The 26,242-nt window shown below is 34.5% G+C and overlaps 1 protein-coding gene across 2 annotated transcripts in view; it reads left to right on the forward strand.

Moving 5' to 3' along the window:
- The window catches only part of jarid2b (jumonji and AT-rich interaction domain containing 2b), a 188,035-nt gene that overhangs the window by 106,135 nt on the left and 55,658 nt on the right, over positions 1-26,242 (forward strand). For both annotated transcript variants that reach the window (XM_087294522.1, NM_001202459.1), the window contains exon 3: positions 6,667-6,784. In XM_087294522.1, the coding sequence (XP_087150648.1) occupies positions 6,667-6,784 (118 nt within the window). The remainder of the gene's footprint in view (positions 1-6,666; positions 6,785-26,242) is intronic.

Here is a 26,242-nt window from a genome sequence, read left to right on the forward strand (position 1 = left end):
ACTTTTACACAAGTCTTGATTTTCCCTTTGATTTACCAATATGGTTTAAATATTTTCCCTACATCCTAACAATAACATTTGTTTAAAAGTTATTCATGTATTTTTGCATAAACGTAGTTCATTATGGTTTTTTTAAGTTATGCTAATAAAAAAATATGTATATAATTAGAGTTTGCTTGTTTGGACACACTATTCAAATTATGTGGCTCAGAAATTATTGAGTTTTCATTTTAATGGAGGAAGTAAAAACAAATTCCACTGGCCATTACAAAAAAAGTCTTAACTTTCATTCATTATGGTTTTAAAATATCTTAAATTTTACTTGGTGAAACCTGTAGAAACCCTGGTCAAAGAATACACCCTAAAATCAAGTTTTATGTCACTTTTAAAGTCCTGTTTCAAGTTTTATTTTTTAACAACAGTATGTTGTCTTATGCAAATATTTTTGGAAAGATTGTCAATAGTTTTCAAACATTTCAGTGTTTTGTCTGCTGAACTTTTCATGTCTATATACCTGTAGGTCCATATATAGGTATGATCCAAAGGTGAAGTTTAACAATAGCAGGAGTCGAAAGCAAACCCCTTTCGTCGCATGCAAACATGCAGAAAGACTAAAGCTGATTTTCAGTTCAGACGACAGCAGGAGAATAGACATACACTGTTTGAATAAACTCTTAAACTGATAATAAGCTCTTATCACAACAGCTTTTAATCTTGTTTTCTTGTTGTCGTTTGTGTTAACGTTGTGTTGCTACCTCAGGGCAATGGTAATCCCTTTGAAGGCTGGGTGTTTATCGAAGGTTGATACACGAAGACTTGTTCACAGATGCAAATGCTTTGGCACAAAAGGATCAGTGTCAGATTTAGTTTCCTCCGTAAGTGTGCAATCATTTACGATTTTGACTGCTTGAGTACTTGATAGAAAAATCTGCCTTTTAAGCAAGATGGGACAGGTTTACACAGAGACAGAGTTCTGTTTTTACAGTTTTTTCTGAGTTTTAGGGCAGATTGGTCAGATGCAGCTTTTGTCTGTTCTGTCATCTTGTTTCCACTATTTTGTGACGTTTTAACTATTTATAGAGAGAGAGAGAGTGCGTTGTATTTTAAAGCAGTAATCTCATTGTTATTGGTTTATGAATGGAGGAATTATTAAATCATGTATTATTTGTTCATTTATTGGTATTGGTTGATTGAATGATTAAGTATTTTTTAAGTTAGCTTTGTTTTATTTTGATTGGTAGTTTCAATTATTGAATTTTTAATTTTTAGTTGGATGGTTTTGTTTTAGTAGTTGTTCAGTGGTATTGTTTAGGTTTTTTGAATTTAGTTTTTCATGCTTTTGGGGGAAGGGTCCTTTTATTTTTTGGTCAGTTTTGTTTTGATTTGTTTTTGTTTTGATTGTTTGTTTGTTTGATTAGTCTTCATGTTTTTTGTTTGTTTTGTCTGGCTTCTTGGTTTATTTATGTTTATGTTTGGTTTGTTTTGGTCTGTTGTTTATAATTGGTTGCTTGCTTTTTTGTGGATGGCTGTTTGGTTAACTGCCTAATAGTTTAGTTTAGTTTCTTTTTCTTGTTTTTTGTTGATTTAGTTTTGTTTGGTCTTTTTTGTGGTTGTTCATGCTATGTTTGTTGTGTTTATTTGTTCATTATTTTTATTGTTTGTTTGTTTGTTTTGCCTGATTAATGTTTGTTTTGGGTTTTTTGGTTGGTTGGTAATCTTTTGTAGATTAATTGTTGCTGGATTATTTGTTTGGCTTGTTTTTGTTCGGTTTTGTTTTGGTGTTTGTTGTTTTGTTATTGACTGCTTACTAGTTTTGATTTTGATTTGATAGTTATTTGATTTTCTTTTTCTTGTTTTTTGTTGATTTTAGTTTTGTTTATTTTTTTTAGTAGCTGGTAGTCATTTTGTGCTGTTTTTATTTGTTTGTTAATTTTTATTGTATGTTTTTTCCCCCTAATTTAATTAATTAATTAATTAAATTTTTTTTTTTTTGGTTGGTAATTTTTTTGTAGAATAATTGTTGCTAGATTTGTTTGTTTTCCTCTTTTTTGTTCTGTTTAGTTTTTTGTTTGGGTTGCAGCTTGTTGTGACTACTTACTAGTTTTGATTGATTTTTCTTTTTTTTGTTGTTTTTGTTGATTTTGTTTTGTTTGGTCAGTTTTTTTGTGGATTGTGTTCATTTTTGTGTTTGTTGTTTTTATTTATTTGTTAATCAATTTATTTTTATATATATATTATTCCCTGATTTCGTTTTTTGTATTCCCTGTTTTTCTTTTCTTTTTTTTTTTTTTGGTTGATTTTTGGGTTTTTCTTGTGTTCAGTTCTGTTGTTTTGTTTTTTGGTTGCTTTGTTTTGGTGGTTGGTTGTTTTGTTGTGTTTGACTGCTTACTAGTTTTGTTTTAATTGGGTTTTGTTTAGTTTTATTTGAATTTGAATATGTATGTATGTATGTATGTATGTATGTATGTATGTATGTATGTATGTATGTATGTATGTATGTATGTATGTATGTATGTATGTATGTATGTATGTATGTATGTATGTATTTGTGTGCTTTGTTTTCATAATCTTAATCTTGAAGCTCATTATTGTCATTGCACATATCATTGAGTCATGAAGTATCCACAGGTCTGAAAAAACAGGCAGATCACCACTAGCTGACTCTGTTTCTAAACCCAGACAAAAGGGGAGAGTCAGGGGACTTGTTTTAGCTTTTGTGTTGCAAACAATGTGGCACTGGTGTCCATTGGCGTCCACTGGCGTCCATTTTGAGGCGTCCATGTTAAGAGGAAAGAAACAGCCTAATTTGGCCAAAGTGCTTCTTTCATTGTAGACCAAATATTCTCTTATTGAAGGAAACGTATATCTACACTTTTCTAACATTTCTGCATCAAGTGGTCAACTGATGTTTTTATCCCCCTCTAAAACCCCTCAAATTTTGTGATGTGTGTGTACACCTGTCTCTCTGCTGCCCTGATACTGTCTACTCTGTTACTCTGACGATCAGTAAATATATACCTGCTATAACTCACAGAAATTCACAGTTTGGAATATTCGTGCAAGAAAATAATGCCAACTAATCCACACAAATCTTTGTTCACCCCTGTAAATAATTTAGACACCCAAATGGAGGGACAATATCAAAAAAATCATGTGATTGCTCTTATTTATGTGTTCAGAAAAACAATGCAAAGGTCTACTTGAGTAAAATGCATATAAATATCAGTTGTCACGTTATATCTCCTTGTAATACGTTTCATTAAGCTATTAAAATGCTTGTTTTATAATTAAAGCTATTTTATGATGAAAGGAAATTTTTCTATGAAAATAAATAAATGTATGATTCTAATAAATGCTGTATGAATATATTAAATCTCAATCACTTTATTTAATTAAGTGCACTCAAAAAAAGATTTTGCTACTTTTCAAACTACTTATTTAAAATGGTCAGAAACACAATCCTTTATTTTTGGGACAACTTAATTGTTTTACATTCAATCCATTTAAATTTGTTAAATTAATTTCATCAATTTTTGTGGCGACTACATGAATGAATTGTGTGGACTCTGTATTTTTTACTGTGCACTTAACACAAATTGATTAAGTTGACTTCATAGTTTTTACAAATTTAAGTGGATTGAACCTAAAAGTATTAAGTCGTCCCTCCTACAAAAGTAAGAATTGTGTTGTTGTTTTAGCTCATTTTATATAAGAAGTTTAAACAAGAAGCAAAAGCCCTATTTGAGTTTGTGGTAATATTGAAATATTACTAAAATTATAAAAAATAATTCTGCACACAGCTATCCTAAATGCCTCTTAAACAAGCACAATGTGTCAGATTCCCAGCAAAAATCAACTGATGTGGCCCTCAGTATTTTAATTCAGTCTGTCTGCTTTTTGTGATGAAATTAGTTTTTAATTATATGAGCACACACTCCTATATGCTATTTTTCTGTTATTAACTGGTCGCACGTCAAAACACACTCTCAGTGGAAACCAGGAGGTGAATGTAGCGAGGCGTTGGGCTTAGTTAAACACGCATAAATATGATTAGAGGCCCTGAAGGACAGACGGTTGATAAACCGTCACACACTCTCGCAGCCTAGAGAGAGAGAGAGAAAGACAGGGAGAGAGAGAAAGAGAAGAGGTTTGGCTCCACTAGACTCCGACTGTCTTTCACACAGCCACTCAAGTGAGACCAACATATGTAAAACACGGCGCGGAAAGCGAGCAGCCCGCGTTAAGCTGTTTACATCTGATCCCTCTCCACCCACGTCGGCTTGGCTTGGCCGGCTCTCTCGGGTTTTGGCTTCCCGTGTCGTGATGAAGGCAGTGGCTCGCAAGCTTGTTTGCTCTTGCACTTAAGGAGTCGTTTTGAATATGGGACACCAATGTTTTTTTTTTCCCTCCTGCTTTTCTATTTGGATTCAAACCATCCCAATTTACTCAAACACAATGTTTGTCCCATGAGATTAGACCTCTTAAGACTTGCATTGGATGCTTTGAAGTCCAGCCACGCTGGTCTGGATGTAAGAGAAAAGCACTTTTATAGCTTTTCATGTATGTGTTGGAGAGCAGCTTTATTGTAGTTTTTCCTCTTCTCCAGCTTTTTATTTGTCTTTCTTTCAGATTTGAGGTCCAGATCTGGGAATGATTCTGGGTATTCACTTAATGAATGTTCCTAAACACTGAAATTAAATGAGCTGAGTCGTGTAAATAGAGATTTAACTCTACAATCCTGGACGCTCTAGTGTTAATGAGTGCAGTTTTTTTTTTATTCGCCCCTTTGTTTACCCCCCCCCCCCCCAATCCCCCCCCCCAAGTTTCTATTTAACGAATTTATTCGATTTTATACGATTTATTCAACACATTTCTAAACATAATAGTTTTAATAACAAATTTCTAATGTCTGATTTATTTTATCTTTGCCATGATGACAGGAAATAATATTCAATTTTTTTTCAAGACACTTTTATACAGCTTAAAGTGACATTTAAAGGCTTAACTAGGTTAATTAGGTTAACCATGCAAGGTGGGTGTAATTAGACAAGTTATTGTACAATGATGTTTTGTACTGTAGACTATAAAAATTGCTTAAAGAGGCTAATAATTTTGTCCTTAAAATGGTGTGTAAAAATTAATAACTTATTTTATTCTAGCCAAAATAAAACAAATAAGAATTTATCCAGAAGAACAAGTATTATCAGACATACTGTGAAAATTTCTTGCCCTGTTAAACATAATTTGGGAAATATAGAAAAATAAAACTCAAAGGGGGGCTAATAATTCTGTATGTAATTAATGCCAAGTACTTATAATTATTATCATTTCCCTTTTAACTCCCTTATTTGTAACACTTATGTCTTTAATGAGAGTGTTATATTTTCAGACATTTCAAGAAATGTTACACATTGCATCCTTTCGATTAATTTATCATTTACATTATTTATTTAATTTAATTAAAGATACATTTTAAGGATTTTGGATAAAGTATTTTGAATCCACAATAATGATCTTTTGTTAAATGTGATTGCTCGGACACAGTTTCTCACTTTAATTTCATGTCTCTGTATTACTCCCTGTAATTTTTACAGGTTTTTGAGGAGCAATTCTGAATTTTAGAAAGATTTCTGAAGGAAATGATTAAATTCAGCTTTGAAATCACAGTAATAAATTAAATGTTAAAGGACAGTTTTTTATTTCATATAGTTAAATAAAAATAATATATTTTAATTGTGTTTTTTATGCTGTACTTTACAAATTGCAGACTTCTTAAAAAACTTAACAATTCAAGTCAGTGCTTGTGTTGCAACTCTCTCAAATACCTCAAATGTAATCCATAATTTTCTTCCTACATAGTACAGTAAACTCAATAAAAGTAATTCCCACCCAAAGGTGTAAGCCCTGGTTGACTTGGATTAGTATTGTTTTAATCTGTAAGTGACTCAGTATCACGGATCTAATATACTGATACACATGCAATTTCTTCCATGACTACATTCTCAAGCATAACCAATATCAATACTCATGCTTTGACATCTGTAACTGTGCATTTACAAAGCTGTATATCAAAACGTTCAACTGACCAGGCTTTAATTGTAACTGGCTCACACCCAAAAAGGGGCATTTACAATATGACAATCAATGATCAAGGGACTGTTTGAGCTGAAAATTCTCACATTATAGGACGATCTGAGCTTGGCATAGCATGACCCCTTTAATTTGCTAATTGATTGTCATTAGGTCACTTGTAGAACTTTCCACTTCCATCAGCAGTTTTGTAAAATTGCGTAGTAATTAATTAAAACAAGTGGCAAAAAAATGCCTCAGTGAATGGGGTCAGCCAGAAAAATGATTGTGAATTATTTTCTCTGCGCAAATTCTGACTGTACACGTGTAACCATAAATGAAGGTTTGTGCTGGAGGAAGCTGTCAGTAAATCTGTTTTTGTCCATATTGTCATGTTTCAATCGCCATCTCTTTCTTTTCAGATGCTGAAATAAACTTTTTTTTTTTTAGTGCGCTAGTGCTCCATTTCAATTCACATTGTAAAAGTAATCCTAAAGAGTAGTGATTAATATTTCATTTTATTGTTGAATACATGACATGCTGCATATGGAGGTTGTTACTCTTTCTCATTTTTTCTGTTTCTGTTTTTCATCACAGCTTCCTTGTCAAATGGACAGCTGAATGGTTCTAAGGGAGGACATAAAGAGGACGGATCTCGCTCTCAGAGGAAAGATGGAGGAGGCGAGTACTCTGTGGATGGTCCGGCTAAAAAGAGGTGAGTGACATGCTCTCGTTCGCTCTGAGGTCAATGTTAAAGCGTTGTTTTGGTCCCTGGTGGGAAACTTGAGCTGAGACGCCACTTTTTGAGTCCACTCGAAGACTGGAGTAGGAAAAGATTTTATTCGAAGCAGTATTTTGCAGAGGATGTCAAGCATTCAGTTTTTTTCTTCCTTATTTGTTTATATTTTTGGCTATGTTTAGCAGAAAATGACAGTCAGAAACGGCTTTATTAAAAGGAGTCGAAGGACCTTATAACAAGTGATAATTCTTTGAAATGAATTGCTGTCATGGTCGTTTTTAATTAGTCACTTTAAGACATGCTTAAACATTTTTAATTATGAAGTAAAAAGCTGTAGAGTTAATATGTCCAAGTACAGTCAGTAATTAACTATTCAGCGTGTAATTTCTCAGTATGTTGTAATCTGCGATTTGGTAAAGCTCTAGAGAAAGAGAGAGAGAGAGAGGATGCAAGCAGCTTGGAGGAAAAAAATAATAGACAAGCTTTTTTTTAAACTCTGCTTTTGAGGCTGACGCTGCCTGGAAAATAGTGAGAAAAACATAAAAATCATAAGCTGCTAATTTTGTCGGCCATGCTGAGCTTATAATGCACTTTCGGGACTCTCTGCAGATTCATATTTTTTCATCAAATGACCTGGTTGGGTTTGGATTCCAGCAAAGCAGCTTGTTTTGTCATTTGGGCGATATTTATTGGAAGTGGAGGACTCAAAGGAAAAGGGCAAAATGAAATTTCTGCCATTTCTTAGATCGTCATTTCAAATCGGATGACTTTAGTGGAACATAAAATGAGAAACTGAGAACAATGTACTGGTTAGTCTCTTCACTGGATTTTAAATGAATAGGAATGAAAGCTTTGAAATAATAAGTAGACCATATGGTGCGAGAAATAAAAAACATAATACAGTTATATAGTAATATACATACATGCACAGTGGGGGAAATAAGTATTCAATACATCATCATTTTTTTCTCAGTGCTGTTGACTTGAAATTTTTATATATGCAAAGAAAAATCTTACTAGTTTACAAATTAAATAATGTGTATTAAAATGAAATGACACAGGGAAAAAGTGTTGACACATGAAGAAAGGGAAGTATAAAAAGGCCGTGAAAGCCCAGACAGCAGCTGAAATCTCTCAGCAACCTTCTGCCCTTCTTCATTGTAAATGAATATCAGCTGCTTCAGTCCAACATCTACATTACCAGGATGATGAAGCTGAAATCAGAGTGGACGTTTAAGCAAGAAAATGATGCAAAACACAGTCAAGGAAACTCCTAAATGCTTTTAGAGAAAGAAAATCAAGCTGTGGAATGGCCCAAACCTATCACCTAACTTGAATCCTATAGAAAATACAAAATAAAGATCAGATTTGATACACAAAACCCACAAAACCATCAAGATTTTTACACTCTGTTGAACTACACCTGAGTAAGGCATGTGACTTTATTTATTATATTCATAAATGTATAGTTTATAAGCTTATCGTTTATATAGCAAACATAATAATAATAATCATGCATATTTAGAACAAGGTTTATTTGATGACTCATTAATAACTTTTAATATGATTTAAGGATCTCATTATGGTCTCAAATGTTAATTTAGTTGATATTTTAAGCCTTTATACTTTGCTTATATTCTTCAAAGCATATATTTTTATCAATATGCAAACAAAAAGTTTAATGTTTTTGAAAATATCACACATCTTAGTATGTTACCCATTCAAAACTCTCATATAAATCAGAAGTAGGTTTAATTTTTATGTGGTTATTACAGTAAATGACAAACTGTTTCATTTCTATTTAGAAGTAGAGATTTTCTAGATTGTTTTGAGAAGTTTAGACACTTATATTGCAGCCAGTATACTTCAATATTAAATCACCCTTTATCAATTTAAGCTTTAAGCCGACCATATTATCATCTTTGATCCAAATATATTTCATTTATTGGTGTGAATTAAATAAAAACCCTTTAACATTGGGGCCAGCTGTCTAATTGTTTACCTCATTAAAATTCCCGTCTTTAATTTTCTCCTTGGCATTATAACTTTTAGCCGTGTTACTCAATTTTAAGTCGCCCATGTTCTTTCAAACAGGATTTGACTTTGATCTAAGTGTATGGCCACATTCAATCCTCCCTCGCGCATTCGCATAGATGGGTGGCATTAGCATTATGGACGACCTATTCATCAAGCCCACTGTTTAATGGCACAACTTTCATGGCGTGCCATAAACCCCCTTACAAACAGTTGCGTAGGCCCACTGAAGAGGCTTTTCTTCCTCTGGAGAGTCTGAATTAATCCCACCAGCGGCTTCGAGGGAACAAAACCGCTCTAAGCGCAGACGCTGCTTCAAAGACGACTCTGCCCAGCGCCCACCGAATGCCACACAACACAGTATTTCCACACCACAACGGCCAAACACCAGCAGATGTCCATTTCAGCCCATTTTGGAAAAAAAAAAAAAAATCTCACAGAGCCCTTCTGTCTATCAAACCACAAGCACCTATGAGAGAGCGAGAGCGTGTGTGCAGCACCTGCCACTGGTTTACCTGTCACTTAATACCCCGTTATAAGCATTAATCAGAATACTGTCCTGTAGACCTCATCATTAAATCAGCTTTAAGTGGAAGGGTGGAGAGAATGGTTGGTGAAAAACAAGCTAGGAGATTTTAGTAATCACAAAGAAGTAGAGAGCGACAGATGTAGCATCAATGGTTAAGTCTTAAAGGGATAGTTCATCCAACCATAAAATGTATCTTCTTTTACATCCTAGTGTAATTCCTAACCTTATTTTTTTTTCTTCAAAAGTATATTAGAAAGAAGATTTGAAATATGGATCTTAAATGTAATTTAAATTAACGTAAACTTTTAAGCTTCAAATAGGACATGAAGGAGTAATAGCATACCTGTTTGAGGAGCAGACTGAAGACTTGATATTTATTTGAGTTATAAGTTAGTGTTAGATCCATATCCATCATTCTTTGGTTTAAAAGAATAACTATAGCTCACAAACTGGAAGTCAATACTGTCACCATGTGCTCTCAAGAAGTTACATGAATAGCTTCTATAGTTTTATGGAATTTCCCGTCGTCAACGATCCATCTGTACTTGCTTGTTTTCCTACTGGCTTTCTTTAATTCCTTGCTTTCCTGCTTGCCAACTTCCTTAGTTCATACAAACTAACATTAATGCTTCCTTTCTTCCCTACTTGCTTGTTTTTTTTATTCTTTTACTTTTTATTCTCCTTCCATTCTTTCTTGCTTTCATAATGGATTTCTTACTTCATTACACATTTTCCCTACTAAGTACTTCCTTATATATCCTCTCTTGATTCAGTTTCTCTTTCCTTTCTTCGTTCCTTATATATTTTTTTCCTTCCTTCAATCTTCCTTCTCTCCTTCTATCTTTTTCCTTCCTTCCTTCCTTCCTTCCTTCCTTCCTTCCTTCCTTCCTTCCTTCCTTCCTTCCTTCCTTCCTTCATTCCTTCCTTCCTTGACCTTTTCCTTCCTTCCTTCCTTCATTCCTTCCTTCCTTGACCTTTTCCTTCCTTCTTCCCTTCTTTCATTCTTTCCTACCTTTCTTCCTTCCTTGATCTTTTTCCTTCCTTATTCCCTTCTTTCTTTCCTTCCTTCTTTTCTTCTATCCTTTCTTCCTTCAATTTTTTCCCTTCCTTCCGTCCTTCCATCTTTTCCTTCATTTCTTCCTTCCTTTCATGATTTTTTCCCTTCCTTCCTTCCTTCCTTCCTTCCTTCCTTCCTTCCTTCCTTCCTTCCTTCAGCCTTATTTAATTCCTTCAATATTTTTCCTTCTTTCATTTGATTTTTTTCCCTTCCTTCCTTCCTTCCTTCCTTTCTTTTCTTTCTTTCTTTCTTTCTTTCTTTCTTTCTTTCTTTCTTTCATTTTCTTGTCGGCTTATTCCCTTTTTAATCTGGGGTCGCCACAGCGGAATGAACCGCCAACTTATCCAGCAAGTTTTTATGCAGCGGATGCCCTTCCAGCCACAACCCATCTCTGGGAATTTCTTTCTTTCTTTCCCCATTATTTTCTTTAAATTGTCCAAATATCCATTTAACTAAATTTTCTAGCTTCAAAAAGGACATAAAAGAAATTAAAGCATCCATCACTCCATATTCATTGTTCCTTCCTTCCTTCCTTCCTTCCTTCCTTCCTTCCTTCCTTCCTTCCTTCAATCATATTTCCTTCCTTCCTTCTATCCTACCTTCTTTCTTTCCTTCCTTCTTTCCTGCTTTCTTTCTTCTTTCTTTCTTCTGCTTCCCTTTTTTCCTTCAGATTCTCCAAATATCCATTCATTTTAATTTTCTAGCTTCAGAAAGGACATAGTAGAAATAAAAGCAACCATCACTCCATGTTCATTGTTCCTTCCTTCCATCTTTCCTTCTTTTCTTTCTTTTTCTTTCTGACTTCCTTGCTTTTTCCTTCTTTCCGACTGTTCAAATATCTGTTAATCTGATTTTTTTAGCTTCAAAAAAGTGCACAGAAGGCACTAACACCTATCAGTCTCTATTAATTTTACCTGCAAAAAGAACAAATCTCACTTAAGTCTTGATTATTTTCCAAAAATAAAATTCCAATTCTAGCATACAGGTTTTAGACACCAATGAAAGTTAGTAAACGAGTGAGTGAGTGTGTGTCTGTAGACATGCTGGTCAACGTATTAGGCATCTGCTGCCCACATAAGATGACAACGAGTCGGATTGAGGCGGTGTCAACGTCTCTCACACCTGGCCAACAAAAAAAAAAGAAAGAAAGTGAGAGAGTGAGCGCAAGGGAGAAGAGCCAAACAGCGACACAGGTGCAGGGGCTGGCCAGGTTACAGGAGGAGCTGTTTGAGAGATGACTGCTGTTTGCATTCCCAGGATTGGGAAATAGAGAGGCCTCCAAATTCTACCAAGTGTCAAAGCGGCGACTTCCCATCGCTCGTTTAAAAATCACAGTCGCCTAGATGCACTGAATAGACACAAAACCCCAGTTAGAGGAGACAAGGGGGCACCAAATGTGGCAGGCGCTGAAGAGGCCAGTCTTTTTTTGTGTGTATTTGTGTTTACTTGTTTGAGAACCCTTCTTAAAGAGAGGATCGTTCCAATTGTTTTTCTAGTGGCTGAGCAGTCGCTGCCAAATTACTCTTTTGTGTTGGGCCAATGCTGCCTTTACACCATTTCTTTACCCTGGGGCGTGTTGAGAATAACATACTAGTGTCTTCCTGGAAGCCCTTTTGCACTATTCGTGTCAATGTTCAACGGTTCAACTGTATAGACATTAAACTACAGGCAACTTGTGGCGACCCTGGTCAAGTGTTTGAAAAGTTTATTAGCAATAAATAAAGTCCCACAAGTCAAATAAATTGTATTAGTAACATCTTGCAAACTTTTCGCCATCAGCTTTTTATTTTATTTTTTTTTCATATTAGTATTGGTGAGTTTTAGCAATAGCGTCAGCTGCAGCAAATAAATATTATATTATAATTATATTATAGCACCAGGTTATACTTCCTAACACCTTTATGGAAAAAATACAGGCCACAACGTTGAGAATGAACTCTGTGTGGCGATCTCCAAAATCAAACCAAGAATTGACCTGTGTTGTAAACATCGTGTCTACCAGTCTCTTTAGATGAGGTTAAAATTGAATGAAACAAATTGATAAATGACAAAAATATGATATGATTGTTAGACTGTTGCTCTTTTTTTTGTGTTGTCAATATGCTCATATTTATATAGCCCTACTGTTGTGTGCACAGCGTTTGTATATTTATAATCCCCTCCAAGGAATTTGGGGATCACGAGTCACTGGCTTTGTATTTTTGGGGCCGCAAGCTGAAAAGTTTGGGAACCCCTTCTTTATACCACTAGATGGACCTGTTTTGTTAGCAATAACTTTTTAATATATTAAATACGATAAAATTAAAGATACTTAATTATTACAACATGAGCGAGGCAGTGGCGCAGTAAGTAGTGCTGTCGCCTCACAGCAAGAAGGTCACTGGGTCGCTGGTTCGAACCTCGGCTCAGTTGGTGTTTCTGTGTGGAGTTTGCATGTTCTCCATGCCTTCGCGTGGGTTTCCTCCAGGTGCTCCGGTTTCCCCACAGTCCAAAGACATGCGGTACAGGTGAATTGGGTAGGCTAAATTGTCCGTAGTGTATGTGGATGTGTGTATGTGTATGTGTGTGTGTGGATGTTTCCCAGAGATGGGTTGCAGCTGGAAGGGCATCCGCTGCATAAAGACTTGCTGGATAAGTTGGCGGTTCATTCCGCTGTGGCGACCCCGGGTTAATAAAGGGACTAAGCCAACAAGAAAATGAATGAATGAATTAATTATTACTCTCTCTCTCTCTCTCTCTCTCTCTCTCTCTCTCTCTCTCTCTCTCTCTCTCTCTCTCTTTTTTTCATAATATATATATAATAGTGTGCTATTTCACCTGTATTTTAACATTTAGGTTTTTCATAAGTTATTTGTAACATTGTAGTGACATTTTTACTTTTTTTCTTTATATATATATATATATATATATATATATATATATATATATATATATATATATATATATATATATATATATATATATATATATATATATATATATATAAATTAAATTTCAATTTAAGTCAGATACCAAAATGGAATGTCTTTGATTTATATACATTTTCTTTTAGGGAAATTAATAGTTACAATAACAAGCAAGCATTCACTTGATAAAAATAAATAAATAAATAAATAAATAAAATAAAAATAAACAGGTAAAATAGACTTCATGCATGTATATGCATTCAATAATCCTGAAAAAAAAACCCAGTGGTTTAAAAAAAAAAATGTGATTATTTTAAACACTGATTTTAAAAAAAAGTTTCATGAAAAGCAATTATGTTAAACTGATTTCGAAAGTATCATGAGACACTGAATACTGGATTTTAAAATGTAGCTTTGCCATAATAAAAAAGTGTATACATAGATGAAAGTAGAAAGTAACTACTTTTTTTATTATTTTTTTTTTTTGCATATACACTACCAGTCAAACACACACACACACACACACACACACACACACACACACACACACACACACACACACACACACACACACACACACACACACACACCACACACACACACACACACACACACACACACACACACACAAACACACACACACACACACACGCACACACACACACACACACACACACACACACACACACACACAAATATTTACATGTCTATATTTAGACATACAAAAGACAACATAAAGGAAAACAAAAAGAAAGAGAAAACAAAATGCATCATAGTCACAAAACATACAATCAAAAATCAAAAAGGTAAATAACATAAACCTCAAACCCAAATATACATTTGTCAACTAAATTAAGAAATTGATTAGCCAAAAAATTTCTTATGGAGCTGATCTGAGTCTCTCCATCTGAATATCAGATATCATGTCGGAAATCCAGTTCTGCAATGAGGGGGGTAAAGGTGATTTACAATTGTTAAGCACTAGTCTTTTAGCCGCCATGTCTTGCAATACAGACTCTTGCATCGTTTGAGAAGCCAAAAATGGCAAATTTGATATCTAGTAGAAAAATACACATTTAAAGCTACTTTGTCTCCTCTTCTAATCCACTTTAAAATGCACCCATTCATGCAAATGTGGGCCGATCATGCCTTCAGTACATATGGCTCAATAATAAGAATATTGATTTTGCTCTAAATCCTCCGGTCGTGCATCTTACTACACAACCCAGTCTCATGGCACTGCAGATCGATGTCTGCGATGAGCGGGCCGATTAAACATGATTGGAGCGTGACTCATGTTTTCAGAGCGACGAATTGAGAGGTATAGCGTGAGAAGAAGACTCTCAGGTAGGCTGCTTGGCTCCAAACTCAGCTGATTCACAGGGCAGGAATGTCCTGTGTTTGAGGACTCGGGTTTGAGGTATTTGCACAGCACACAATCAAGGCTGCTGATTGGCTGGTGCTGGATAAGTGGGAGCAGTGGGCTATAATCTCAACTGCTGTGCCCAAGTTTGTTAGGGCATGTCAATTTAATGTTAACTGATAATGCTCAATGGTTTAAGTGGGGTGAGTTCACTTTGGCATGCATGCTTTTCGGTGTAAGCTTTTGTGCGCTCATTCTTGTTGAGAGCAGCGTTGAATGGAAGCCATGCTCCATTAGTTGAGTTTTGAGTTTGTTTTGGCAATCGCTTTGAGTTATAAATGTGGCTCTTAAAGGGATGGTTCATACAAAAATGTAAATAACAAAAGCAAAAAAATTCCATTTTCCACACACTGAAAATAAATGGGGGCTGTCAAGCTTCTTGAGGGACAACAACTAAACGAATATTTTTGCTTGTTACTAAGAGATATTGTGTTCAAACATTTTAGTTAGTTAGTTAGTTAGTTAATTAGTTAGTTAGCTTGCTCGCTCCTTCGTTCGTTCACTCATTCGTTTGTCAGCTCATTTGCTTGTTCGTTCATGTTAAAAAAAAAAGAGCATCATACTTTCTTGAACTGACTAATATTGAATGACTGCATGTTTAAACTTTTTACAACAGCAGTGATCAAAAACCTGTCAAGCCAAAACATCTCAGAAAGACTTTGGTCTTTTTTCACTTCACGTCAATATTTTTAAAAAAGGTTTTATTTATTTATTTATTTATTATTTATTTATTTTGTATTATGTAATTTCTGACAAAGGGAAAATGGTCTTTCTCAGTATGCTCTATAACATAACCTCTCGAAATCATATATTTTTTTCAATTGATCTTTTCAAATACTTCTATTTATTTAATGTATTGGATAAAATACGGTTCTTTTCATTATTTGTATATTTTAGCTGTCTGTAAAGCATGACATTCATATTATTTTAATGTATTAAAAAATTAAGTTTGTCTTGACTTGATATTTTGAATATGGACAAAAAATTGGTTGATGTAAACGCCAAGATGCATTTTTAAAGTGCGCAAGAGAATATCTGTGTAGGATAAACTTTTTATTCAATAAGAAAATATTCGCATGAACTATGATGGAAACACTATTTGTTTACTAAATAAATTCCAGTATGTGCATTTAAAAAAAGTCATGTGATTTTGCTATGAGAGATCATGTAATGGTAAAAATGTGAATGGACAAACCAGCAGGTTGATCACACTGGAAATCATCTGAAATGTTGTTTTGATCCTTGTAAAACGTCTTAACCTTTTCAGTATTAGTGTTATTACATTAACTACCTCCAGAACTGTCAAGAGCGTCTTTGCTCTGCGTCTCACTCCTTTAAACACCACCATGTTCATTGCATTTCAGCATGCTGTTTTCTAAGGCGCAAGTCATTTATTAAATAAAGAAAAGATTCACGGATCTTCTCCTACCGCAGCAAATTCCATTTTTACTTTTGATATTTGGTGCCAGTTATCAGGAAGTGACTATTTTGTTCATTTTGACTGATTAGAATATGGAAACGCTGCTTTATTCACACGTCTTTTATGCGGTTGTTCCAGTTTTGCGCATAAATAAAATTTGCGTCTTTAAATGGAAACATAGCTATTGTCGAATAAACTAATTAAACACAAATGCAATCAATATTATACATTTTATAGTTAAGCACTGTTGACCATTTATTTGTAAGCATGTACTTCTAATGTACTGTAAGTAGCGTATGAAGCATCATTAAAAATATAAAATAAATAATAATAACAGTTTAAGTTATTTAAGAAAGAAATTGACTAAATGTAAAAAACAAAACTGTGAGACTAATAAATAACAATCAATTTAAGCTGAAGTTCAAATCCATTTACCAGCTATATCAAACTTTGGGATTAATTCATTAATTTCAGTCAGTAATCAATAATTTAAAAAAGTCAACATTGCCTAAGTGTGTGTCCTCTACATTTCATAGAAAAAATAAATGATACACCAGGATAATCCAGAATGTCAAAAAATCCACACAGTGGTCTAGCAACATATCACAGATCACAAGCTCAGTCTTCATTGAGCATATGATGCATAATGACAGCAAAGGATGTTTTTGAAGCAGTTTTTTTTTTTTTTTTTTTTTTTGGTCCGACAGGTTTTATTCAGTTTCCACTGTTCATGTTGAACAGGTTTTATAGTTCACCGTGATGTTCATATGGCGCTAGGATGTTACGATGAACCTAGAAGGACTAGTCTACCTAGTTTCATTAAGACATGATATTGTGCTTGTAAAAAGATAAAAGCTTTGTTTGAGAAACTCAAAAGCATGAACAGGATATCCGTTTTATTTGTCTATTGTATAGGGTATGTTACATTGGCAGAAAAAATTGACTCTGTACATTTGTCACGAATGTTCTTGTGATATTGGTTATAGCTTGGAACTTAATTTTGATTGTTTGTGTAATTTTATTTTGTTTGAATTAGGTGCCAAAATGAAAAGAAAGGGATTGTGTGTGTGTGAAGTTTCTTTAGTTAAAATTATCTGCCAAATAAGAAGAAAGTGTAGCTGGTGTTTAATAAAATGAGACTGAAAAGGATGACTGAATATTCAGTTTTGGCTGAACTATTCCATATCACCATCAACTCACTGGTTAAACTTTGGTCAGGTTTCATTTCACTGCCTGGTTCGTTATACGTATTATCAGACCAATTCTGTCTCACTTATGTTTGAGGATGTTGCTGTAATTCATAGGGATGCCCAAACTTTTTTATATATAAAGGGCCAGAAACTAATTGTGATTGAGGGTGGTGGACAGTAGGTAAATATACCAAACTATTACATAAAAGCTGACATGGTAAAATTCAAATGTATTAATGTTTTAAGTATTTAAGTCGAGTATTTCTTTCAAAAAATCTGATTCATGCACAGAATTTAGTTGAATCATTTCATTTCAGTAGGCCTTTTTGTAGCTCAACAAACAAAACAAATTAGCAAAAAGTTTACATTAAATCAGTAATGATGACTTCTGTTAAAGGGTTTTCCCCCCAACCGTTTCATCATTCTAAACCTCTCCTAAGGTGGGATGGCAGGCTAAATCAACGATTACTGTGGGCCAACTCTGGCCCACAGCCCCTAGTTTGGGCATCTCTGCTGTAGTTTATGAAAGACAATAGACAGTGAAATAAAAAAAAAATAATAATAATAAAATCCCATGATGTGGGATATTTTGGTGCTGCTGGTTTGAAATAAGCAGTGGAAAGTTCACTTTTTTTCTTTTCAACAAGACTAAAAGTCCTTCAGGAACCAATTTTTGTTTGTAATAAAGTTCCCAGTCACGTGTTGGACCTTCTTGAGGAAATCATGCTTTCCATTATGCATAGTAAAGTATGATTGATCAGGAATAGTTTATTTTCCAAAATTGTCAAAAATGCATGACAGTGTTGAAGACAAAAATATTTGGTCTTTTGAACCTGACTAAAAGTGACAGTTCAGAGATAGTGTTATTCTACTGATTCTCAATACAGATTCAAATTATTTTTAAAACCCATTCATTTGTTTGCTCATTTATGTTTAAATTAGACCATTATACTTTCCTAAACAAACTCATTTTAAATGAGTGCACGTTTAAACTTTTTACTTTTACTTTTACTTTTACTGATTCTCATTAGAAATTCAAATACTTTTTAAAACTCCTTGATTTGTTTGTTCGTTAGTTCGTTCGTTAGTTTGTTTGTTTGTTTGTTTGTTCGTTAGTCAGTTTGCTAGTTTGTTTATTTGTTTAAATAAGAGCATTGTACTTTCTTAAAATGACTAATATTAAATTACTACCCATTTAAAAAGACATTTTAGAAAGACTTTGGTCTTTTTTCACGTCACTTCAATATATATAAAGATTTCCTAATCTGCAAGTTTAAAAAAAAATGTCTGTATTAGCAATTTCAAACATTCTCAGTGCACTGTTCCTATTTTAAATTGACTCTTCAGAAAAGTAATTTGCTAATATTTTTTACATTTTACCTCTAGGCAAACGGTCTCTCCTACAGGGAATACTGCTTTTCAGTGCCATCCTGCAGATCAGCTAAATATATCAGGAGTATTTTAAGACAGAAGTTAACATTAAATGCAGAAAACCATTGTGAGTGATCCAGAAACCCAAATTTAAAATTAAACATAATTTTAATCTCAGTATTTCAGAATGTTTTGATACCGACCATACATTGTTACTGCAGCATTAGTCTTTCCTTTTCCAAAACACCTACACCAGACTTTCCTAATAAACATCAGAGGTGATCCAGCAGAAATCTTTCCATCTCGTTTTATGCTTGAAAAGCTCCTAATGACATTGTGCTCAGTCTCTTCATGTTTTATGTTGAAGTGCTGTGGCTGAAGATGCCCAGCGTCAGTGTGCATCAGTGTGACATCACGCATGAGCAGCAGACGGATGTGTTAAAACAGAGGGAGGGTGGCGTTGGCCCTCAGCGTCTGGCTCCATGCCAGTCTAGACCACCTGTCTGAGCGCAGCACGTCTGCTCTATTGTTAAAACCACACTGGCTGGGTTAAGTTGCAGCCCTGTATAAAGAGTGACAGACATCTTAAGTGGGGACTTGGGATTTAGACAGGGATTTTATAGGTGTACTGGTGTCTCTGTCTGCTTTTTTCTTCCTTTATCTCTCCCTCTCTCTCCGACTCTCTCTCTCTCTCTCTCTCTCTCTCTCTCTCTCTCTCTCTCTCTCTCTCTCTCTCCTTGTAGCAGCTCACGTTTTGCATTACATAATAAATAGCTTTCAGTTGGAAAAAATCACTTTCATCATTATTTTTTATGCACCTGTCCATTTTGAGATTTCAGGTCTTTTGGCTTTTCATAAGTGTTTTTTCACTCTAATGTAAATAAAATGAAACTCTTAAGTGCTTCTTTTGTCACATTTTAGCAATTTATGCCTGTAGATTTCAATTGCAATACATGTTTCTAAAGGCCATTTTCTCAAAATAGTTTTTTTTTTTTCCACTGAGTCATCAGTCTCCCCTTCAGCAGCACTTGCAAACACAGAAAAGTCTGCCATTTACTCATCCTTCACTTTTTGAGATGTTTTTCTCCTGTTGATCACAAAAGATGATATTTTGGGGAAAGATTAAAACCTGTAACCATTTACTTCAATTTATGTTTTTTTCTTACAATCTTTAAAGGTTTTCAGCTTTTTTAAAATAACTTCTGTTTTGTTCAACAAAAAAAGAATCTCATAAAGATATGAAACCACATAAGAGTGAGTAAATAGTTTAATTTTTGTGTTATCCATTGAATTATGAATTGTAGGAATTCATCATAAGGAAAAAGGCAATTAACATCCTTAGCAATTTCAAAATGCAACAGACAGTCATAAATTATATATTTTGAAAAATAATAAAAATAAATTTAAATTAAATACATTTTATTTAATTGTACATTTAATTTATTTTAAAAATGTAATTACATTATTTATTTTATTCTATTTTATTCTGTTTTATCCTATTTTATTTTGTTTTGTTTTGTTTTATTCTATTCTATTTTATTCTAATTTATTCTATTCTTATTTTAGTTTATTCCATTTTATTGTATTGTCTTCTATTCAATTCTGTTTTATTTATTGTATTCTATTTTATTCTAATTTCTTCTATTCTTATTTGATTCTATTTCATTGTATTCTCTTCTCTTCTATTTTATTTTAATTTATGTTATGTAATTTATGTTATGTTTATGTTATTGTAATCTATCATTTTTTATTTTAATTTGTAATATTTTTTGTTCTATTGTATTTTATTCTTTTTTACATTATTATTCTTTTTTTCTCTTTTTATTTTATTTTATTTTATTTTATTTTATTTTATTTTATTTTATTCATGCTTGTGACCTGTGTAAAGTGTGTTCATGCGAAGTTAGCAAAGCCTTCAGCTGCTTTAAGTGTCTTTCTGTTAGCCGGGCGTACTTCGATCGAGGATAATGTAAAATGATTGTGGTGCTGAGAAAAAAGCTGATATCAGGCTTTTAGTGGTTTGATGCTTAGCGGTGATGCAGTGCACTTAAGCAAAAACATGATGGCTTAAACATATCTACCTTAATAATTGAATCTCTCATGTGTTTAGCTGCTAAGGCCTTTGTGTTGCGAAAAAAAAAAGAAATGAAATCTATACTTTTTTCTTTTAAAGTGCATGCTAATTCCATAGCTGTATTTCATGTGATAAATGGTGACATTTGAGGGGTCAGATTTGTGTGTTTTTCTTCATGACCTTTGTGACCTCACGTCTTTGGACTCACCTGAATAATGAGCTGATATATGGAGGCAGAGAAGCAGGGTTCAACATTAAAGGTCAATCCAATACCAAAGCATCTTTCAGGCTTCTGACCAGAGAACTTGATTCAGGTAGGCAGGAAAGCAATATAGGAAATTAGTTAGAGTGTATTTGCAGGTCCAAATGTCATGTTCGGGGAGAAACACCGGAATCAAATCCATTTATTTTCCAGGTCAGGGTCAGAAAAGATGTTTCTGTACTAATACAGGCTGTTTCAGCTTTCTCTATTCTGAAATTAATATTTATATTCCATAACTCTATTTTTTTTTAAGCAAAAAAAAAATATTTGGCAAGGATGCGTTAAAAGAAATAGAAATTATAGTAAAAAAAATAAAGACATTTATACCGATTTTAAGAATTTTATATAAAATGTTCTTTTGATCTTTTATTTTAGCAAAGTTGTTGTTTCAAATTGCAAGTAGCACAGCCGTTTTTAAAAAAATAAGTAAATAATATTTGTTTATAAAACATGTTTGAGCCTCAAATCGTCATTTAAAGGGTCATGAAACACCAAAAAGCATTTATTTGAGATGTTGACAGTCATATATATGTCCCACGTTGCAAAAACATGGGACATATTTACGTCCACGTAAAGCAAATTCACAATGTCACGGCTATAATACATTGTGTAAATTCTAGCGTGGAGATTGACTGTCTGTACTGTTTGGCACAAAGTGACATCACTGAGTATTCATGAGAAAGAATTGGTTCGAACCAATCAGAGCGCTCTACTGTGAACGAGATGCAACTTCATTATTATGTATGATATAGCTTTAAAGACTCCTTTCACCTGTTACAGTATTCAGAGAGACGCCCCGTTTTGCTGCCAACCATAATTCCAACAAGTTGAAGAAGAATTGTTTTGGGATATGGGTTATAAATGTGCCGCAACAAAGGTTTTGTTTCCATTTCCCCATGATGAGAGCACAACTCGCATGTGGACCCACATTTGTGGATTACAGTGGTCTGCTAACATGTCACAAAAATACGTTTGAAAGGAACATTTTTTACCCGAGAGCTTTACAAATCTGGAATTAGTGAAATCTGGATTTGCTACTCGTCTTCTTTTAAAATAGACGCAGTTCCACTTCGTGTTGATTATCCTGTCTCTATGGATTTGGTTAGTGTGTGATCAATGTTCTTTGTTTGTTTATTCAAATGGCAAAGTTTGTTGGTATCGTCAGCAGAACTCTTTCAGTTTTTAAAGACATACCTTAGTCGAAATTAATTTGGTTACCAAGTTTACAATAATATCACTACAATACTATGGACTGAAAAGCCTCCACTTCCACACAGCTCTTAGATCCACTGTAAATGCTCCTCTCCGAATCGCTGTCTACCTGCCCTGCCCTGCATCTGTGTTTGTGTTGCCAGTGTGGAAATCAGCTGTAGTCCACATACTAAAACTCTCCTTTTTATACAAACCCTTCCCTCTTTCGCCACTCGAGACTCCCACCTAAATAAAGTTGGACTCAAAGGTAAAATCAAAGGTATTATTCATCTCAAAAAATATTTAATTATCATTTACTCGAAATCAATTGCTCGCCATCAAATGTAGACCTTGTTCTCTTGGAACACAATAAAAAAAATTTTTAATGCTTGCTATGTAATGATATGGATGCTAAAATACTATAGAAATCAATAGCTAAATAATAAATCAAATAAATGACCTAATTCTTTTGTTGAATATCACCTAAATTAACAAAATAGTTGTAAAATACATTTATTATGTTCCAAAGCAGCGATGCATTTATTGTAAAGGCTGCTGAAAAGAATTGTCGTCATCACATTGAAGATATCATTCTTCAAAAATCAAATTGAAGAAAAAATTCTTCAATGTTTATTCATTTTTGTAAATCAGTTCTTACAGTTGGATCATTTAATGGGACAGGTTAATATATAATTTGTATATGTCAGTGCATTTTTATAAAAAATATCCTAACACATTACATTACATAAGTATCACTGTGTTGTTTGCCAGTGTTTGATGTTTTGCGACTCAAATCATTACTTTGCACATTTTTATTTAATCAAATAAACAATATTTTGACACATTATTTTACAACTTTACTTCCAACCTCAGTTTTGTAATTAGACAAAAATAAAAAAAACTTTACAAATATCTACCCTGTTTATTTTATTTACCCTCCACCCCAACCTGCTTTCTGTGCTTCTGCTTTGTCATCGTTTTGTAGCGATTATCATTTCAGCACAGTTTATTGGAGCAGGCTCATGAATGACCCAGAATCAGGGATCCCTGTGCGCTCTCCTGGCCGCTGTGGGCTGCTCGGCACATGTGCCTCTGGCTCCTCACGACGCTCTCAGAGCCAGCTGCTCCACACTGGCAGAGGCTGCTGGGAGACTTTATCAGGACCATGTGGCCCATCTGGAGCTGTTTAGCTGTAATGGAGCGCAGGAAAAAGAGAGAGAGTGAGAAATAGCATGTGTACGAGAAACAGCAAGCCAGCAAGAGAATGAAAGATGTTTGACTTTACAGAAAGTGGGCCCATACCTATTTGTCTTGCAGTACTTTTCACCTTTCTCGGTCTGGGAACATAGTTGTATGAATAGTTTAAGTTACAGCTGTTATGTTACCATTAAATGTTTATTTGATGTGATAAATTATTAGGAAAATAATGTGATTTCAAAAAATGACCACTATTAATCATAGCCCTATTATGAGGGTCTGCATGCCTTGGGAAGGAACTTCAAATAAAGAAGAAAAAATGCAGTTAATTTTCTTCATTAGGCCATGTTATTGACTTTTATGTTCAAATAGAATGTTAAAATGCAAGTAAATTGCTTCCTTGTCTTTGAGATTCACAAGAAATATACAGGTTAATCTAAATTAATATCTGTCTCTCCTCACAATACACAGAGGTTTCAGAATAAGATCTATTTATGGGCATATTTGAATAGTAGTTAAACATGAGTCAGCCGATTGTGTTATGTTGGTCAGCAGTGTTTGAATAGTCTCAGTCTTATCCCATCAGATAATAAAGCAAAGTCATTGAAATTCAGTGCTCCTTCCACCAGTTCTCGAATGTATTTATGCTTTGTATGCTGTTGAATTTTTTTGATTGACAGGTGTTTGTGTTTGTCTATCCAAGCACTTATAGTAAAGCCAATAGCATAGACGGAAGACTGATTTAACTATGATGAGATGTGTACTGAACAGATCTGAATGAGTAGATTTAAAGTAAACAATCTCAAAGCTCACAGTCAATCTGCAGGATTTGTTTAGTTCTAAAAATACAAATCAGATAAACTGCATTTTACTCCAACAAATGCTGTATGTTGAGGACCATGAGTGTCTCTTCTGGAGTTATGTCATATTGTCATTGGCCGCTATGAGTATATCAAAAGATTATAGGATTTGTCAGTTAAGTAAGGGTGCTTTCACATCTGTGGTTTGGTTCATTTTGTCCTTAGCAAGGCTAACAAATGATATGATGTAGCATTTTCCTGCTGTTAATTGACACCACACTGGTTGCTTTGGTCCGAACCTGTTGAAAAGAACCAAAATGCAGTCATGTGACAAAATCCACATCACTCATCAGCCAGATGTTATTAAACGTATTTGTTAGCTCAATTGGTCAGAATTACCGTGTGGGAAAATGCCAATGGAACTCTCGCAAGTAAACAAACCAGCAGACACAAAATGTCACTTTGACCATGGATGGACAACTGCGCTGGCTGATTGTATCCCTGGTCATAGTATACTACTGTATATAGTTTGTATACATCACTTTAGATGAACTGCACATTTTGAGAATGAAGTGCAGCTGGGGCTGGAAAACAATGTTTTAATGCATTGCAAACGGCAAAGGCTCATTGCAAGTCACTTTAGGAGGAGGTGTGAATTAATTTAGCTAAACTGGTCATCTTTTGGAAATATTACCAACAACGAATCATTTAATGTTTTCCCCCTCTCTCCCTCTCTGTTTAAAATTGTTGGTGAAGCGCTGTCAACAAATATTTTTTTCCACATCCCATAATGTATAGCAGCTGGATTAGTTCAAAAAGGCACAGTACTTTTTGTGTTTGGGTCTTTTCTACTTTGTATCATGTTCTTATCACAAACGAACCGCTGCAGGGTTTGTTTGAAACGGTACAGCACAGATGTGCAGACTCGTTCCTGGAGGGCCGGTGTCCTGCAAAGTTTAGTTCCAACCCCAATCAAACACAGCTGGCCTAGCTAATCAAGCTCTTACTAGGCAGCCTAGAAACATCCTTGCAGGTGTGTTGGAGCTAAAGTCTGCAGGACACCGGCCCTCCAGGACTGAGTTTGGACACCCCTTCTATACAAAGACCACCACTTTAAGGAGGTCTCGGTACATTTTATTATTATTTTTGGTCTGCTTTTGGTGCACACTTTAATGCACTTGCTACATTCCCAAACTAACCGCACAAAGAGGGAAAACAAACTGTAGTGTGATTTAGCCGATCTAAATAAGGCAAGTGTGAAAACACCCCTAGTCTTTAAGTCAAGGTCCAAGTTACATTTTTGCCATATAAGACACTGTTCCACTGAATGGCATTGTGTGTTTTGGTGTGGCCCATTTTGGGGGGCTTTTCCTCTACATTCTGTACCTAGTACCTGGTGCTTTTTTAAGGTGAGGTTTAAGTGAGCCTTACCATTACCAAAACGTGACATATATACACCTGAAATGGCATCATTGTGGTCAGTAGATTGTTATCATTGTTATCCAAGGAGTGGATCCAGCCAGATTAGAGACTATTTTATCCACTTTAAGCAATAGTAATCTAAAGTAGAAATGCAAATCGAGTCAAGCAAAACCAAGGTGAATGAATCGAGCCGTGCTGAAACATACCCCCGTGCAGTGGAATAAAATACTTTATATACCCGTTCAGACAAGTTTAAGTTGTATTCATACCAACGCATCAAAAGATGCCTTTATTTACTATGTATTCCAGCATTTTTTCATATATTACTTTGTTGGATTCATAAGGGTAGGATACCGATCCTGTTATCTCAACGTTGCCTCCATGTTAATACATGTACACGACGGAAAAAAGACCAAATGAATCAGTGTTGCACACAAAGGGTTTATATACACCCCTCCTCCCCTCGCTCCCTTCCTAAAACTCAAACATCTCTGCCCCTGGGGTCTGTCAGTGCCTGCCCTCACTTCATGGCTCCATCCATCTCTCTCCTGCAATCAT

This window comes from Danio rerio, chromosome 19 (genome assembly GCF_052040795.2).
Source record: "Danio rerio strain M-AB ecotype USA chromosome 19, GRCz13ab, whole genome shotgun sequence".
NCBI classification, from domain to species: Eukaryota; Metazoa; Chordata; class Actinopteri; order Cypriniformes; family Danionidae; genus Danio; species Danio rerio.